The following is a 19538-nucleotide window of genomic DNA, read 5'->3' on the forward strand; positions in this document are numbered from 1 at the left end:
CTTTTTCTGCAGCCATCGGTGTTTGATAATAGTCTTAAAACACCCAAAATTACTTACCTGCAAGCAACATTCCAGATAGTCCCTGTTGACAGTTTGAATAAGTTTAGTGCCCTTTTGTTGTACTTTACCTTCAAAACAAACTGATTGAACCATCAATAGCTCCTGGAAGCTGACAGAGGCATGTCATCTGAGCTAACCTTCTGATAGTAGGTTATCTGTGGGAGTTAACCTCCATGCATTGTTAACTGAAATGTTTTATGTACTATGCAACTTTAGGATACTGCTGTGATAACCTTAGTAACTAAATCATACATCACAGCAAGGAGATTTTGTGCAACAAATAACCCTGGATAATATTTACAAGGGTTGAATTGATATTGTAGTGTTCATTCCTTGGCTTTAGTAATCTTTTATAGTATTTTTATGGCAAATTGGTTAGGCTGAAGTTGCATCACAAATGAAATATATTACTAACTAAAATATACCTTGAAGTCGTATGCTGTCCTTAAACAAGTGTTTTATTAAAAACCTGTTTAATTATAACTATAACATTCAGTTGTAATTTAATTTTGGCTCTTTTTAAACTACATCATTATTGGGATACTTTACTCCTAATGATAGATAGCTTTTTAAAGTCTGTTACAGATTGCCTTTGTGTTTTATCATCCCCTGCAGAACCTCTGCCCCACTAGGAATCCAGAAAATACTTCTGTCCTGTGACACAATTGGCTTTTTATTTTATGGGGCCTTTCTTAGCTAAGGCCCTAATTCTGGAATATTTTTAAAAAAAACGGGGGTGAGAAAAGGAGAAAAATCTCTTGTAGAAACAATTCTGTTATAAGTTTAAGTTCTCTTAAAATGATAGAGAGACTGACGTTTAGGGCTGTGCTCCAAAGTCAGCAAAAATGACAGGGCTGTCTTCATCTGTTGTCAGTTTTGTTGCTGCCTGCTTTTTGATGGCATCTTTCATTCCATCATTAAACATTTGCTGATTTTCTAATACTGATGTTTTCTTCACCTGAATATTCATCTTTTCTCACCCTACACTTAGTGGGTGTCTTTGCTCATTTGGAGCTTCGCTCTTGACATATTATTTCCTTCTGTACATGTCTTCATTTGAAAGAATCTGTTGTCATCCGAGCTTTTCTGCCAGTAACACAAGATGGATATATTCTCTTCCAGGGAAAGATACGGGGCAGCAGAATGTCAGAAAGGACTGGAAGGGCACCCAGGAAAGATGGGAGGTGTCTGGGAGTATGGCAGTATCTCTAATATCTAGCTAAACCGAACAAATGGTCTGTCTTGGGACATGATCTACGTAGCAAACTGACTTGCTTACTTTATTATTATTATTCTATTATTATTATTTTACTGAAATGCATAGGCTGATGATTCATATTCAAATTGTAGACCATTTTAATGTGTGTCAGTGAACATATTCAATTCGCTTGTTAAAAATTTACAAGGCCATTGCCTCAGAGGAAAGGTGTATATAGCTGAAAGGCTGCTGTGTCGAATTTTTTTTGTCTGGATGTAGAAAGGTTAAATAATTAATAAAAACATTAATGTGGTGTGCATGAACTCTGTTAGTCTCACAACTTGGGACAAATTTGGAATCTCTTTGAGTTAATCATAGAACCATAGGGTTAGAAGGGACTGCAAGGGCCATCTAGCCTAACAAGATGCAGGATTTGTTCTGTTTAAGCCATCTAAGATGACTATGCAGCCTCCTTTTGAAACCTACAGTGAAGGTGATTCCAGGACTGAGAAATACTTGAAGGTAACTCTGACCTTTAAAATAATAACACTATTTTTCTCTTTAAAATATAGCCATATGCATTTTGCAAGGTTTTCTGGGACTTCTGGATGTGTGTGAGTTCTTTCAAATGCCAGAGGGAGTCAGTATGATTACCAGTTTGACTGACTGACTGACTGATTTAGTGTTTATGGGAAGCAGCTAGGCATGGGGAATATTATCAATCACCTTTCCACCCCCTGCCAGGAAAGAGTCTGGCACTTCCTCCCTTTGCAGAGTCTGTTTCACATCTGGTTGACTGAATGTAAATAGCAGGTACTTGAAGTAGTTAGATATTATCACCTTCCATGGTTGTGTGTTTGGTTTTGCTTTTGATTCATGCCATGCTTTCTACTTCTATATGTAAGGAGCCGTCAGTATTTTTCAAGCCAATGAAGCTTTTGTTATCTGATCAAAACATGCAGTTACAGAGAACTAGCAGTGGGACGAAACAAGAACTTTGAATCTGAACACCTGTCCAAAATTTGTGAGTGTGTGTGTGTGCGCACTTTAGAATCTAAACCTGAGCTAGGCTTAGATGCATGGGGCCCATATCAGTAACGAGACAAAACTGGAACTATACCTCCAAACTGTGGCAGGGTCAAAATTCCAATCTTGAAGCCAGATCCAAATTATATTGCTCAGTACCATCTCTAGATAAAGACTTGTTTTTAATAAGACTCTTAAATGCCCTTTGATGCACAGCATACATCACTGTGTACCTTGGAATATTATCTTTAATGCAGGTGACTTTCTAGGGTATGTGATGGAAAGCTGGATCAAAAGCCTAATATACAATTTACCTGATGTTGCTAACAATGATGATTGTTATATTTGTAGCAAAAGTCAATAAAAGTTTGAAGGTGAGTTTGTGACTGAAGACCTGAGCATTACAGAACTGCACAGCAGGTGGAGAAGATTTTTTTTTTTTTTTTTTTTACATAACTCCATGCCCAAATTGTCCAGCAGGATATCGGATAACATTATACTTAACAAATAAAAAAATTTTGGAAGCTGTGCTTATCAAAATCTCTGTATCTAGTCTCTGTTTTTATGTTCTCAGAAAGCTGCCTTTTCCAATTTGGCCCATTCATGGGCATGTCATACATCACATAATGCTTCATTTGGGTGTGCACCTACAGCAGAGTATCCCTGGTCCACTTAGTATTGCATTCATGAAGGGAAAATATCAGTTTCCTGACATAGACAAAGTAGAGTAGGCTAGATCAGAGGGAGTGGGTGAAAGGTTGGGGAAAGAAAGGTCATTTCAATTGTATATTTTTTTGAGTCATATAATTTGTGAAGATGGATTTGTATGTCAATGTGGATTTTAACTTTCAAACGTTTTGTCATTTCTTTTAGGTATTTTGTTCTGCACAAATTGACCAACCTGAAATTTCTTGATACTCGGAAAGTAACCAAATGGGAGCGTGAGGAAGCCTTGTTACGAGGTGCTTTCATGAAAGTGGTAAAGCCCATGGATGCTAAGGTAGGAGACTAAATGGAGATTATAACATACACTGATCCCACAAATCAGAGAAAAGTAACTATGCATACCTTCGTTAAACAGTAATATATCTTTAAAACAAGTATTCTGAAAGGTTGGTTAAATCTATGTCTAAGCAATGGACATAGATCTTGTAGGCCACAGTACTGCTTATTGAGTCAGGTGTGGGACAAAAAAATCCTTAATCTGTATTTTCCAAGTTCAAAATTTTACTGTTAAATCTGATTAATGGACTGTAGTTGTTGCATCATAGTTGAAATGCTGGTTTGAATCATAACTAATCAACACATGCATGTTGCCAGGATCAAAAGATCTTTCTAAAGATCTATAACAACTCTGTGATATGTTAGAAAAGAAGGAAATTTTTCTGACGCTTTGTCCCCTGCCATGCATGTTGTACACAGATGTTGATCTCCGAGCTCACACCTATGGTGTTTATTGACCTTTGGTTGATACAATGTAATTTAATGTGGTGTCATATTAATGAGTGTTGACGGAGAGACAGTTTCTCTAATCTATGATTCAGACTCAAGCTTTCTCACACCAGTTGCCTCAAAATTGGGAAAATAGCATGCCTTTGACTCAAACAGAATACAGATGTGATTTTTTTCCAGTTTGCCTTCTTTCATCATTGATCAGTACAAGATAACAGCACCCTTAGTATTTCAGTGTATTTGTAGCATTACAAATATCTCTTGAAATGATTAGCTATCTAAAATTCTTTTCAAGTTTATTAATCTGGTCGGTTTCTGCAGGCTGTTTTCTTCTCAAAAATACATCATCAATAGTTTATTGCAGATTTCCAATAATGCTGAATAATAGTGCAGCAGCAATGGAATTACACTATATTTGATGGCGTAAGTGTTACTAGATAAATTCCTTATCACCAGTACAATTGCAGTAGATAGCAAATTAATTCAGATTGATTCATTTTATAACTACTAAAATGCTAACGGTTCTTATTCAGGCATAGGTTTGACATATTGTTTACTAAGTATCTTTAGCTATTTCAGCTTTTATAATACAGTGTGTAATAGATGAAAAAATTTATTTCTAAGCTTTTTTGAAATGGTTCCTCACAGAGTATTCTTTACTAAATCCTGCAAAATTCAGCAGTTGAAATGTGTAAATTATGTTGTGCTTATGCCACTTGTTTTTGATAATTATTCTCTTTCTATCTGCTCACATTTAATAGGTCATTATTAGTCAAGTGTTAATAGCATTAGATTAAAAGTTACATTCTTCATTTATAAATCTATCATTTGTGTTTCGACTAGTGCAGGAGAAAGTGGCAAGTTTGTGTTTGCTGTTAAACCAATTGCTAAGGGTAAGGTGCTTCTCATAGACAGGATCCAAACTCTATCCTTTGTATTACTAATTTAGACAATTGCGTAGTTTTGAATTAGTAGCCCTCTAAGTCTTAAAGGTAAAAAATACATTTATTTCAACAATTCTCTTCGCACAGGGTTCAAATTTAGTGGTGTTGTGGCCTTGTTGAATTTTTTTTGAAAAAAAAATTGTTACAGAATTCAGAGTAACAGCCGTGTTAGTCTGTATTCGCAAAAAGAAAAGGAGTACTTGTGGCACCTTAGAGACTAACCAATTTATTTGAGCATAAGCTTTCGTGAGCTACAGCTCACTTCATCGGATGCATACTGTGGATCCGATGAAGTGAGCTGTAGCTCACGAAAGCTTATGCTCAAATAAATTGGTTAGTCTCAAAGGTGCCACAAGTACTCCTTTTCTTGTTACAGAATTGCTGATGTTATCAAGCGTGATAAAATACCTTTGTAAATCCTTTCTGATGGCATGAATAAATACCTGCAAGTGTGCTACAGAATTATCTTCATCATACAAAGTTATACACTATACAAATAACCACTTTTAAAATAAGCAACTGTAATTGAGTTTGAATATACATATAAAAACAAATAATTGCTCTGCGTTAATGTGTTTTACTATGGATGTTCAGACATATAATATGAAAGCGTATTTTGCCTGGGTGGAACTGTTTGTAGATGTGTGTATATATATTTAGAGATACACTACACATATACAAATACAGTGAAAACCATTAAAAGGAACATTTTCCCACGAGTTTCCACAAAAATGGTACTCTAGAATGGGAAATAACTGTGGTATCGCAGAAATCACGGTGTGATAATTATTGAGAAATTATGCTTTTTAGTGGCAACCGTTATGTGTATATACAAGTATATATGGTACTCTCCTGTTTATTTGAATGGCCTGGGGGTATCTGAAAGTTTTGGGTAACTGGGCATTCGGATAAATGGAAGTACTATTAACTACGTAGGACTATAAGGGAGGCACACTGCATTTGGATAACTAGGATTTTGGATAAAGGGAATTAATTATACTGTACATGGGTGGGGGCAAGTAGAATCATAGGACTAGAAAGGACCTCGAGAGATCATCTAGTCCAGTCCCCTGCACTCATGGCAGGACTAAGTATTATCTAGACCATCCCTGACAGGGTGTTTGTCTAACCTGCTCTTAAAAATCTTCAACAATGGAGATTCTACAACCTCCCTAGGCAATTTATTCCAGTGCTTAACCACCCTGACAATTAGGAAGTTCTTCCCAATGTTCAACCTAAACAGACCATGTTGAGGTTTAAGCCCATTGCTTTTTGTCCTATCCTCAGGGGTTAAGGAGAATAATTTTTCTCCCTCTTCCTTGTAATGACCTTTTATGTACTTGAAAACTGGCACCATGTGCCCTCTGAGCCTTGTCTTCTCCACATTAAACAAACCCAGTTTTTTTTAGTCTTCCCTCATAGATGATGTTTTCTAGACCTTTAATCATTTTTGTTGCTCTTCTCTGGACTTTCTCCAATTTGTCCACATCTTTCCAAAAATGTAACGCCCAGAAATAGACACAGTACTCCAGTTAAGGCCTAATCAGCGTGGAGTAGAGCGGAAACATTGCTACTTGTGTCTTGTTTACAACGTTCTGCTAATACATCCCAGAATGATGTTTGCTTTTTTTGCAACAGTGTTATGCTGTTGACTCATATGTAGCTTGTGATAATTAGTGGAATTGGAATGTGTTGTGAGGGTTTGAATAGATGCCATATGAAAATATTTTCCTGAGTATTGTAGTACACTGAACCTGTTAGATTTATTTTTCATAACAAAATCAAATTTGAAGTTTGGTTTCTTTCATTATGGTAAGCAGGAAATAGAAAAACGTATTCAGCAAAAAAAAAACAAAAAAAAAAACAAAGCAGATTGATAAACTGGAAGAGGCTGCGATGTGTCATTTTATTCTTTCCATAAAATATGTGGGAGAGCAGAATGACCCACTGAGAACAACACCAGAAATGAGAATAAAGTCAGGACATTTTCATCCAACCCGCTTTTATTTACACAAATGCAGAAGTATCTGGCAATCACAAGTCTTCGCAAAGTCATAAATATTTTATATTGTATAAATTCCTATACTTACATTTATGTCTCAGGTTTTTATTTTTTAACAAGACACTGCACTTTCTTGTGCTTTGCTTCATTTCATCCTTTGTTGTTTAAAATGCATCTGTTTGTGATGTGACTCTCTGATAGAGAGATGCAGTCATTCATTAGAAAACAGTTTAACGTTACAATGCACTGTTCCATCTCTCCATGTAAAGTGAGCTAAACTTCATTACTCTGTGATGTTTTTATTTTCCTCTGTCAAAATATTGAATGTTGTATCATGCTTGATTTTAATAAAAATCTTGTAAGCCTGGCTAGATAAGGGGCATTGAGCCAGATGAGGAAGCCTCATTTAATGACCAGACTGTGACCTCATTTCAGTGGCATAAGTGTAGATCAAAGTGGAAGATGCCTGTCCAGTGTGAAGTATGTTGCTGGGCATGACAGCACTTCACATCAGAACGACAGCTTAAGAATACGACAGTCAAAATTGCTTAATTATGTCCCAGCTTTGTAATTATTCATCCCTGCTCCTGCAAAGAGCTCAGTTGTCATTTCTTTGACATAATTATTTAAAGCTGTACCCTCCTCCTCTTTATAGCTTGACTATGAATTTTGCTACCAAGTGTTTCATCTTTAAGAACTTAAAAATGCAAAACAGGGCAGGGTTAAATGGGCATAGTTGAAAATGCGCATTTGAGGATTCCCCCTGTTCGTACATTGCTTATGAGCATGAATAAACAAAATGAATGGATGAAGCGTCAGAAAACTGGTTATATTAGTTTTGAAAAAAGCCTACCTAGTAATTTAATTCTTCATCCAGTTTGTATCACATTGGTTACAGTTTTATATACAGACATACTGTCGACATACATCCCCACACTCACGGAGTGTGTGTTGTATATACATATAAATCTTAGTTAATGACAAATCTATATACACCATATTTTAGGATACCGTGCGTAGTATTATGTTTATTTTTCGCAATGTATGCATTTGGCTATTCTAGCATATTGCCAGTGAAACCAACACTTCTTTGTTTCCCTTACTGCATTTTAACTTTATAGTTTTCTCAGTTATGCTTATAGTAACGGATAATGTGAAGAGGACGCACATGAGTAAGTCTTGTGGTTTAAGCGTGTTGGACCAAATACTCTGCTGGTATGAATCAGCATAGCCCCAATGAAGTGACTTCACATCCATGGAGCTATATCAGTTTACTCCAACTGAGCACCTGGCCCATTATGTTCAAAAGATTGAAATTCATTTATTTTTAAATGGCTTTTATTTTGTGATTATTTTTCAAATATTTTACTCTTCACACTGTAGTCTCAAAACCTGACATAGATTGCTTTTTGTAAATACCTAAAAGAAGCTAATTAAGCAACAAGGCAGGTTGAGGTTATGACTGTATTTCATAGGATGAGGTCATCTAACTTGTGTTCACACTGTGCTGTTTTGATACCCATCTTCTATAGGGAGGTGGAATGTTATTTTATTATGTTAGGAAAAGTAGATATTTAGAAATGCAGCTAACACCAGCTCAGCTAAGCAAAAACTGCAGTACCTGTTAGTTTTTGATCACTATCAGTGTTTTCATGTTGCTTACCACCCACAAGGTATATTATTTTGCTACCCTAATAGTTTTATCATCTACTTTCTCTAAAGCCATTAAAATCAAATCATACATGAAGGGACATTTGAGTGATTATACTATATACTGTATAGGTATAAACAAATGGTTACTAGTAAAGTCACTCAAATGTCCCTTCATGTATGATATATAGATAGATAGATATAGATGATATCGCTGTATAAAATAATGCTTCTAAGAATGGAGGCACAATTCTTTGCTTGGATATGTGGCATCTGTATTAATTTGTCTCATGCGCCTTTTTTTTCTTGAATCAGAGAAGTTGGTCATTTATAAAAATAGTAAAAGATACATTAAAATGGGGCCATTTGGAAACCTTTTTCCCCCTTATGCATGCTCATTATTTGTATTTTAACAAACCTTCCTAGGATCCATTGCATATGGACCTAGCACATAGCATCTACACTAGCTACAGAGTTAAGGGCTCTAAAGATGTCATAACCATACAGCTAAGGGTAGCTTAGAATTCCTCCTTACCTGTAAGGGGTTAAGAAGCTCAAATAACCTAGTTGGCACCTGACCAAAAGGACCAATGGGGAAACATGTCAGGGTTCCCTTCCCACTCTGAACTCTAGGGTACAGATGTAGGGACCCGCATGAAAGACCCCCTAAGTTTATTTCTACCAGCTTAGGTTAAAAATTTCCCCAAGGCACAAATCCTTCCTTGTCCTTGGATGGATACTGCTGCCACCACCAAGTGAGTTAGACAAAGATTCAGGAAAAGAACCACTTGGAGTTCCTGTTTCCTTAAAATATTCCCCGAAGCCCTACACCCCCTTTCCTGGGGAAGGCTTGACAATAATATTCTTACCAATTGGTACAGGTGAACACAGACCCAAACCCTTGGATCTTAAGAACAATGAAAAATCAATCAGGTTCTTAAAAGAAGAATTTTATTTAAAGAAAAGGTAAAAAAATCACCTCTGTAAAATCAGGATGGTAAATACTTACAGAATAACAAAAGATTCAAAAACAGAGAGGAACCCCCTCTAGCTTTAGTTTCAAAGTTCCAGAGGAAAAAAAAACAGGTATAAACCTCCCTCTAGCAAAGGGAAAATTCACAAGTTGAAAACAAAAGGTAATGTAACGCACCCTGCCTTATTTACTTACTCTTTCTGCAATATTGAGACTCATTTTAGGATGATTTTAGGAGGAGTTTTCTGACCTGATGCTTCTCTGCTTCCCCAGAGAACACACCCAAAAAAAAGAGCACAAAGCAAGCCCGCCCCGCCCCGCCCCCCTGGATTTGAAAGTATCTTCTTTCCACATTGGTCCTTTTGGTCAGGTGCCAACCAGGTTATTTGAGCTTCTTACCCCCTTACAGGTAAGGAGAAATTCTAGGCTACCCTTAGCTGTATGGTTATGACAAAAGGAGTTAAGATCTGTTGTATCAGTGAAGTGCCAGCTAGTTAAGAACTCTCTCTAAGTGATCCTTGACACAATAGACTGTAAAAGTTTCTTCTGGTCCATTGTGTCAGAATTCCATGTCTTAAAATGGTAAACAGCCACAGATTTAAGACTCCCAACTAGACTGTGATGCAGTAAATAATAATGGCTTCAAAGAAGACATTGCAGTAAGTCACGTTACAATCAGACATGCTGAAGCATCCATCATATACAGTTTCAGAAGTCCCTAAATATATACTTAAACAAGAGACCATAACACAGTGTTCGGTCAATAGTCCATGTATAGCAATATAGGGTATAAAGAGTACTTAACTCTTTGATTGTAAAAAAAAAAAAAATCCCCAAATACTTCTCACGTGGCAAACTACAGTGGTTTGCAAGGAGTCCTTATTGTCTTTTATGTCAAAGATCTACACCGAGTAATAGTGATGCTTGCCTGGACCAAGACCACCTTGGTGTCTATTTTAAATTTGTCATTTTAAAATATTTCACTGTTAAAACAAAAACACAATTAAAAATACAAATTAAATCTAGCCACAGAAAATGTTTTGCAGTAATGTTAAAGGTATGAGTTAGAGCATTTAGGAACACTGTACAGAAAACATCATGCTGTGATGGTCTCCAAATAGTGAATCAACTTACTTACCTTACCTACGACAATACTGAGGCATAGCAGGGCTGAGTTAAGGAGGCATTGTCACCCTTAACTGGGAATTCCCTTGCTTTTGTAGCTTTAACTCAGATTAATGTATTTTAATGCTCCGATAAGAAGTGTGTGTTAAATATAAGGACTTTTTCCTAATTAACCAGAAATTATTTTGCTGACATAAGAACATTAAAATTCAAGATAATCCTACTCACTAGAAACGTATATTTATGCCCTTTTTCGACTCTCCATTACTGGCACACCTTGGAAGTTTGATCTCTGTACATGATTCTTCTTGATTTCTGTCCGTACCATTTAAGTGAATTATCAGGAATACTTAAAACAAAACAAAGAAAGAGAAATAAGCTGGTGCACCTGCTGGGTCCTCTGTCCTTTTAACTGCTGTTACCAGTGTTGGTTGTACCGAACATAGGTGCATGCTTCTGGTATGGCCAGTCTAGTTGCTATTAGTCTACAACCACTAATAGTCCCAGAGACTTTCAACACTACAGCGACCTGCTAGCTCAGGTACTAGTAAATGCCCATTTTAGTAAAGCCCATTTGCAATTAAAAGCAAGACAAAGGGCTCATTCTCCTTTCTTCCTTCACAACTCATTAGAGGAAAGCAAAGTATGGTGATGGCAAAATAAAAACCTTTGGGCATGCAGTTGGAATAGAATTGAAGAACTGTACAAGTAGCATTTATAGATAATCAAAATAGTTTGTTATTTGATCTTGTGTAGACACAAATTTGAGGGATGGTTAGTAGAGGGGTAAGTATCATAACACTGGCACCTTTGGCTGATATTAAAACTCCAATGAAAGTAATGTAATATATTAACCCAGTACTCGTTTGTTGACTTCTGTAATGATTATAGGCTAAGAAGTAAAATAGTCCTAACTCCTCAAGCCAACAACACTCAATGGAAAAAAAATAAATGTGTAAATGAAGTTGGCATTCCAACATATCTGTTGTTCCCTCCTCACAGTAGAGACCCTAAGGCACAATCCTGGACCCTGTGCCCAGTAGGAGAAAACAAATTGTATGTAGGAATGCTCTTCTGGAGCCAGAGGATGGAACCCTCTTTGTTCCCTTCTATCCAGGCTACAAGGTTTCAGCAGAGCTGCTTTACATCCGCTAACAGAGACTCAAGCCTGCATGGCTAGACAATATACCTAGCTTTAAGTGAGGGATTTTGGAGAGTAGATCTGTGTATCCAGCCACAGTTACCCCAGATACCCTCACTGTGCACTATAGTACATGGAGTGCTCTGTAGTGAACAGCCTTTGCTTGTGCTGGAAGATTTGGCCTGCACATTACTGGTGCTCTCATCTGTGTATTCAGGTAATAAACTATGATAAAAGCACACCATTGCAAAACTCAAGCATTCAAGAATCATGATCCAGGCCTCAAAAGCTGTTGAGATTATTTTGGGTTCTTTGTCTCCTGGTTTCTGAGTCCTTTTGGGTCACGTGTGTCACACTTTCAAGTTTTTCTGCACAACTGAGGACTGGGAATTTGCTTTTTATGTTATTTTTTTAGAGTTGAACTCATATTCATGTGATTCTGGAAAGTGGGGCTTTAAGAAAACCCCCAATATTGCCAAAGTTGGAGAACATCAACTTTTAAGCCAAAATTATGGGTTAAGTTTGAAGTTTTTGACGAGGAATAAATGAATCGAAAATATTGGACCTGCCATCCCTACCAATCTGAAATGAAACTAATTAGAGAGGAAGGATGATCTGGTGGCTAAAGCACTGGAATGAGAGTCAGGAGATCAGGGTTCTGCTTCTGGCTCTGCTACAGATTTCCTGTATTACCTTGGGCAAGTCATTTAAACTGTTGTTGTGCCTCATCTTATCCTTTGTCTCGTCCATTTAGACTGTAAACTCTTTGGGGCAGGGACTCTTGCTGACTGTGTGTTTGTACAGGGCCTAGCACAGTGGGTCCCCTCTCTGCTGCAGCCTCTAAGCACTTAAGTAATATAAATAATTAACAGTAATACTATATTGGAACTGACTGGGCTTCTTTTATTACTTGAAGACATCCCTTGATTTACCGAAAAGACCCAAGAGCTGTTCTTGAGAGCTTTTAAGAACCAGGTAACCTTTGTTATCCTGGTGCCCAAAGAAACATAGTCTTGATTTCAACTCTGAACTGAATCCGTACAGATGTCTCTGAGAACATCATAAAATGACACAGCCTTTGGGAATTTGGCCCATTTATTATGAAGGCACTCTTACTCTGTTTGCAGCCTTTGCCATGAGATTTTCAACAGGGAATTTTTTTCTTTCTCGTCATTGGGCCCAGACTAGAGTTTAGAAATTGTTTTCTCTTAACCCTACTGGTCTGTTTGTGTTTTGGTCTGTGGTATCGTGTCTTAAAATTACATCATTTTTTGCTTTTTTTTTAAATCCCTGAGTTATTTCATTAACACTTTTGAGAATTGCATCACTTGAATACCAATGATAGTTACAGTATTTGAACATTGGGGTTCCAAATTCTCATTTAACGTAGTACACTAGTTTTTAGCTCTGTCAATTCTTTAGACCAATAGCTACTAATAGTCTGTTAGCATTGAATTAGGAGGGGGAAAGCAAGCTAGGGGGAAATGACCTACCACAGCTACAAAGAATTGTTTTATGTGACTAGAAAGATGAAATTATCAATCTTTGAGTACTATAAATTTGTAGACATCTTGATTCATGGTATCTTTGAGGTTAGCTGTGGAGGAAGAAAAAGCCCAAACCCACAAACTTGACAATAGTTAAACAGCTGGTGTGCTGAGATCACTGCCTATCATGCTGAGCAGTAAGTCTCACTTTTTCTTGTGCTCCCCTGTCTGTTTGTTTGTACCCACCTGTTGTCTCTTGTTTTGTAGTTAATCTGTAAGGTCTTTGGGGCAGGGACTGTCTTTCTATTATGTATTTGTACAGTGTGTGGTACAATGAGGTTCTGGTCTGTGACTCAGACTCCGATACAGTACCACCATGAAAATACGTGGTTCATAATAGATCAGAATTAAAAGTAGTATTTAACTCCCTTTTTTTTAGCTCTTTAGAAAATTTTAAATAGCAAATCTTGGGCTCATGTGTAACTTTAATTCCTTCCAGATATATTGCATGAGGAAATAGTAATTTATGAGTCCATGTGTCTTCCAGCAGAACATTTCTGCAGCAGCGTGTGCTGTTGCAGTTAAAAAGTGCAGCTTATATCTGTTACTCAAGTTCATTTCAAAAGAAGAAATTGTTCAGCACTGAAAATTATGCTAAGAGTGCATACTGGAATGGATTTAATTCATTTGCTAAAAACAACAGAAGAGTCGATAAAAATTGTCACGGCAAGTAACATAGAAAATTGTGTAGGTTATTATACAGTTGAGGGCTCAGTCACAAATCTTCAATATGCAGATGTGGTACCATCAGTGGGGATAGAGATGAAGGTATGGTGATGCTAAAGTGGCAAAGGAACATAATCATCTACGTCTAACCTGGTTTATCTCCACCTGACATGAGAGGAAGAATAGACTCTTGAGGATTAGACAATTGTGTTATGGAGGAGGAGAGGGACTTTTCTTCACTGTTTATTTTCATAGTGATGTTTCTTGAAAGACTAATATATTGTAGCTCTTTTTGAAAGTTATTTTGTTTGGATTTCAATATCCAATACTTGTGTCCAAGACACATTATGGAAATGAAGTCTCTTTCCAAGGACTTGTGCTTTCTTTTTATTTGTTTCTGACTCATGGAATCAAGGTCCTTTTAGTCTTTGATGATTCAATGGCATTAGGGGTGTTAATCCCAGAGCCCTGGCCAAATCCCAATGCAGGTAATTACATTCTGTCTCCCTAGATTTCTCTGCAGTTTTAATGTACTATGGCATTGTTTTTACGTTTTGTCCTAAACTGTTATGTAGTGTTGCAGTGTGCTATTTAACCAGTTGCTGATGTGTACCTCAAAGTTGGCTGTATTTCAGTGGTAGGTGAATTGATTCCTACATAAGGCTTATTAAATATTTGTAAAACACTTTGAGATTCTCTGGCGAAAGGCACTTTAGGCATCATACATTTAAATGAAGATGGTAACTTGGGAACTTGTTTGTTACCTTTGTTTTATTTTTTCTACTCTCGGATTTGTTATATTTCCCATCTGTTAAGATTGTCTGGAAATTGTGAGATCTTTCGGTATGGAACCCAGTACAATGTCACCAATGTATCCATGACAATAGCATCCTCTAGACATTATCAGACTCTTTGGGTTTAGAACGTGGATGTTTGTCCAGTATTCCACCTATTCACCTAATTTAACTACGTTATTCTAGGGACTCTTGATACGTAGTCACTGGGGGTGAAATCCTGGCCCCCTTAAGACCAGGCAAAATTCTCATTGATTTTAGTGGATTCATGATTTCAGCCCATAAGTTTTTGTTTTTTGCTTGTTGTAGGTAGGATGAGACACGGTATCAATATGGCTGGGTTCTACTTTAGTTCTTGCTTCTGAGAGAAGCTCACATGATTGGATTTTGTTTGCAGAAGACATCACAGGCAAGCGTAGGAATTTCTTTGTATGTCATAATCTTGATTAAAGAAAGGTTAGTTCTATTTCAAAGACACTTTTAATATAACATTTGTGGGACTCTGGACTGGTTCATCTCTGTATTCTTTCTCCCCCATCCTGGTGCTTTCCCTGGATTTTGAGGCATGTTGATCCTGAACATTCCCTAAACGGTTGCCCATAGCTACAGTTAGAGCGGTATTCTTAAGTGCAGAGGTACACACATTGTTTACAAACCCTGAGGAAAGCTGATGTAATTTCGCAATTAGACATCATGGCCTTATTTCTTTTGGGAGATAAAATCGATGGCAAAACAACAATAAAAAACTACATGTATTTTGGTAAATGTGAAATATCTGGCTCAGAAGTTGAGAAAACTGTCATGGCTATGTTTTCATATCTCATTTGTTTTGACTGTGATGAGATATGATATGGCTGCCATAATAAGCTCTGCAGGGCATGTACACACTTTGTCTTAAATTGCCTTCATCATCCTACTGACCAACCAAGAAGGTCAGCAATTACTAGGGATTGCAGATGAGCCTGCTTGCAAGGGGCACTGGAAATGATAGCACAATTAGATATTATGTTTGCTTTTATGTTCTTTACAGTGGGGTGTCTTACAGTAACAGACAGGATGCTATCAATAAGGAGGCAATGCACTATAATTAGAGCTTTCTTTGATGTTAATTTGGCTAAGTTCACTGGCATTGTCACTGATAGCAATTATACCAAATGTTTTCTGCAAGGGTATTTTAACATCATTTTATTTTTCCTGTGTCTTTTTAAATATGATAAGGTTTTTGGCTATATTCCTGGAACTGGAAATCATTATTTCTTACCAGTCCAGAGACTTAATACTGCCACGTATGATCTTAGCTTGAAGATTTTTCTAAGTAGGCGAACGAACCAAAGTGGGTTCCCTTATTGCTGCAGGGCTTCAACTGTTGTCCTGCTGTAGAATGAGGATTATATAATAATTTGTTCGTTCTTTATAATGTTCATGACTTGTAAGTCAATGAAGCCTCTCCCTTACATTTCTTTTTTGGTATCTTGAGTCTTTTTTCTCTAAACATTGTAAAAAAAACTGGAACCTAAACTTGTTGGGAGTTAGACCCAGAATTTTTTAGTCCCTCTCCCACACACTTCCTGCCTAGCCACTCCCTTTGTTTACTTTTCTGTTCTTTGTTTTCAGTCAGTCTTTTATGCTGCCTATTATTCCTGGAGCAGCCTACATAATATTGTGTTTCAAATGACCACACTCTCTTCTGTTTGAAATCTCCACCTCTTGTAGCTCACATCTGCTCCAGAGCTGATCAAATATAATCTTCCTATGAAATGTACTTCATTCCTTTATGGTAATAACATTTGTACATTCAATTTAAAAAGTCAGTAAAGAAACTGAAGTACAAACAGCTTTTTCTTTTTCTTGTCTTCATGTAGTTGCACACTCTAAAATACCCTATCTGCCTCCTTTTATTTACTATTGTCCTCCATTGACCCTCCTGTGTCTGTCATTATTATGTCTGTAATAAAATTTTAGGTCCTGATCTTGGCAATTGTGTGCAGGTGGACTCTGATGTCAGTGGGGTTGTGCCCAGGGGCAGCAGACCACCAGCACACAACAGGTTGTAGGATCCGACCTTAAATTGTAAACCCAACAGGACAAGGCCCATGTCTTTATATTTGCATGTAAAATGCAGTACAGTAGCACTGTGGTATGTAAGTAGCACATGTCACAGACCCTGGTTGTGATAGAGGTGTTCTGGAGTGGACTACTGCTTTTAATTTTGCTCTGTGAATTAGTTGAGTGAATCTCAAAATATTTGGAGCAGAAGACAATTAAAATATAATGTGGCTTGTATCCACCAAAATTTCGGGGCTCGCTTCCTGCTGCTCCAGCCTTGCATCTTGAGACGTGCTCAGGCCAGATAACTTCAGATAAAACATGATGATCCTCCCCCAAAGCAGAGTCCAATGGTCCTGTATGACCTCTAGGAATGATAGGGATGATGCTACCACTGAACACGCTCCAAAGCATCAGTCACTTTGTCTTCAGTGAGGACAAAGACCATAACTAGTCCACAGGGCAAAAACAATTTGGTTGATAGGTTATTTTAGGGGGGGGGAAAGCTACTCATTTGCTTTTAAAAAGCACTATCCTTCTTCCCTCTCCCCCAATCTAAAGCTACCATTCTGAGAGTTTTTTAGGCCAATATAATTTTTTTTTTAAGACATACGCAATGATAATGGCCCTTTCATTACTTCTCTTTGGCAAAGAAAAGGGATGAGGCGAGATCAGGCCTGATATAAATGGATGTAAATTGATTCTCTTCATTGGGTTGCACCTGCTTCCACCAAGGCCATATTTGGCCTAAAATCTCTGGTCCAGAGGCTAGAGAGAGCTAGTGGCGGCCTCGTATTTTGTTGGAACGCAATGAAAATAAATGCATCAATTTTGTGCCTGGTTGCAGTGGTTAATACCAGTCACAGTGCAAGCTAATCAGGCCTTTTACTGAATATCTAATTTCAGCTTCGATTTAAGTCAATAGAAGGTTTTCCATTGAGTTCTATCTCTGGATGAACAGGGTCATGATTTGCATGACTTTGGGTAAATTTCCCTTTGAGGAACAATTGACAGAAATTGGACTTTATAGATAAAGAGCTTGATTTGTATGAGATGCTGAGCACTCTTATTTCCTCTTTGAAGACACTTTGAGCTGAGAGTACTCAGTACTTCTCAGGTCTCCGGAGATATCTTACCCTGATTTATTTTGAAATTCATGTCCTAGTATGAAATGTACATAGCAAGACCTGTAAATCCCAACCACCTCTGTGAGTTGATATTTATCTAATAAATGAAGAATGTTTCAAAAGTAGCAGTGTTTTAAATATGCCATAATAAGGAACAATAAAAGTTTTATGAACTAGGATCACTTTTAGAGCCCCTTGATTTCAATGAGCATCTTTCTGTTGACTTCAAAAGGTAATCGATTGGGCCTTTAATTCTGCTTAAAATTTATTTTAAAAATGTTTACTGAAAATATATTTTTACACATGTATGTTTCTCATGCATCCATCATCACTTATGTAGGTGTCAAATAAAAAAAAAATCAGCGTTGTCCTACAAGAATATTATTCTCTGTTCTACCTGTGGTAGTGTGGTGATCCATAGATCATCTTTCCTCTGAAGGCGATATCTATGGTGTATTTTCTAAAGTATTAAATTACAGCTACCTTTGTGTTTCTAATTTATAATCCAGAAGCTAATGGACATGAACCTTCTTTTAATGTACATACAGCAAACTAGCATGTAAATCTTGCCCGGCCAAGTTTCACGAGCAATTGTATTTATTTAAGTTAAAATAAAAAAAAAGAAGTAAATTCCTTTGAAAAACTAGCAGACTCTTCCCCCACCCCTTCCCACATTGTAAGACTAAATGTACAACTTTGTTCACATAACTGCTACAAACAGTTCACTATGTAGGCCAAATGCTCTCTAATGCAGTAAAATTAAGAAATAATATGCTTTGAAAGTGATTTATGAGTGTGGTTAAACTGCCAGATTTACAAAGAAATAGTTCAGATCTTGGGAAGCCTCAGGAGTCACGTCAAAAATGAATTTGACCATGATTTAAACTGCTACTTTTCTTACATGACATTTAATATGTGTACTTTGGAGGCCCATATGTCTTTAATAAAATAGCATTAAGTTTTAAATATAATATGAATGCAGTCAGTTTCTAAATTCATAACCTTTTCCACAACTCCAAAATGCTAACCAATAAGGGAGTCATACATGCAATAAAACATAAACCTTAGAAAATAGCTTTTTATTAAAACGGTTAGACAGTTGGCAGCTGTGTTGTAATGTAATAAATACTTGCAGCCAATATGGGTTTATCAGTCTTTGTTTGCACTGTAAGCAACTCTGACCAGGCAACTAATTATAACTTGAAACCAAAGGTCAAAAAAAGTATTTATACTATGTCCAGTCAATGTATATTTGGTAGGTGACCCTTATAATGTTAAGAAAAGTTGTTTAATAAGGAAATGCTACAGTATGTTTCCCAGTTGTATTTGTACAGGGATATTCCATTTATTAGTGAGCTTATCCTTTAAGACTGTTCTGAAATGCTAAGTATTTCAGAAATTATGAAATATATTCACAATATAAAGAATTTTAGTGTTTAGTAAATGGAGGCCAAGTAAGTTTAGCGTTTCATGAAAACAGAAATAAAGGAATCTGCTTTATACTGAATTTTATAGTTAATAATGAAAGAATGTTAACATTTTGATGGGTATTGCTTTGCAATACTAGATATTTAATTTATTTAAAATGATATTTCTTAAGAATATTTTTGAAACAAGGGCTTGCGATATCAAAACCAAATTTCCAAACAGTTACTGCACTACTACAGATAGTTTGAACTTTTATTCAAAACAAATAATTCTGGCTTGCTTGCTGTTCTGCACATTTGTCGAGCGTAAAGACTATTTCACAGCCCTGTTACTGTAGTGCTAACCAAATATTCTCTGAG

General features: G+C 36.8%; 1 protein-coding gene across 1 annotated transcript in view; it reads left to right on the forward strand.

The window, feature by feature from the left end:
• LRMDA (leucine rich melanocyte differentiation associated) overlaps window positions 1–19538 on the forward strand; it is a 951314-nt gene that overhangs the window by 542198 nt on the left and 389578 nt on the right. The window contains exon 5 of the mRNA XM_075130766.1: window positions 3158–3284. Coding sequence (XP_074986867.1) covers window positions 3158–3284 — 127 coding nt within the window. The remainder of the gene's footprint in view (window positions 1–3157; window positions 3285–19538) is intronic.

The sequence above is a fragment of the Caretta caretta genome, chromosome 7 (assembly GCF_965140235.1).
Source record: "Caretta caretta isolate rCarCar2 chromosome 7, rCarCar1.hap1, whole genome shotgun sequence".
Classification (NCBI taxonomy): Eukaryota; Metazoa; Chordata; order Testudines; family Cheloniidae; genus Caretta; species Caretta caretta.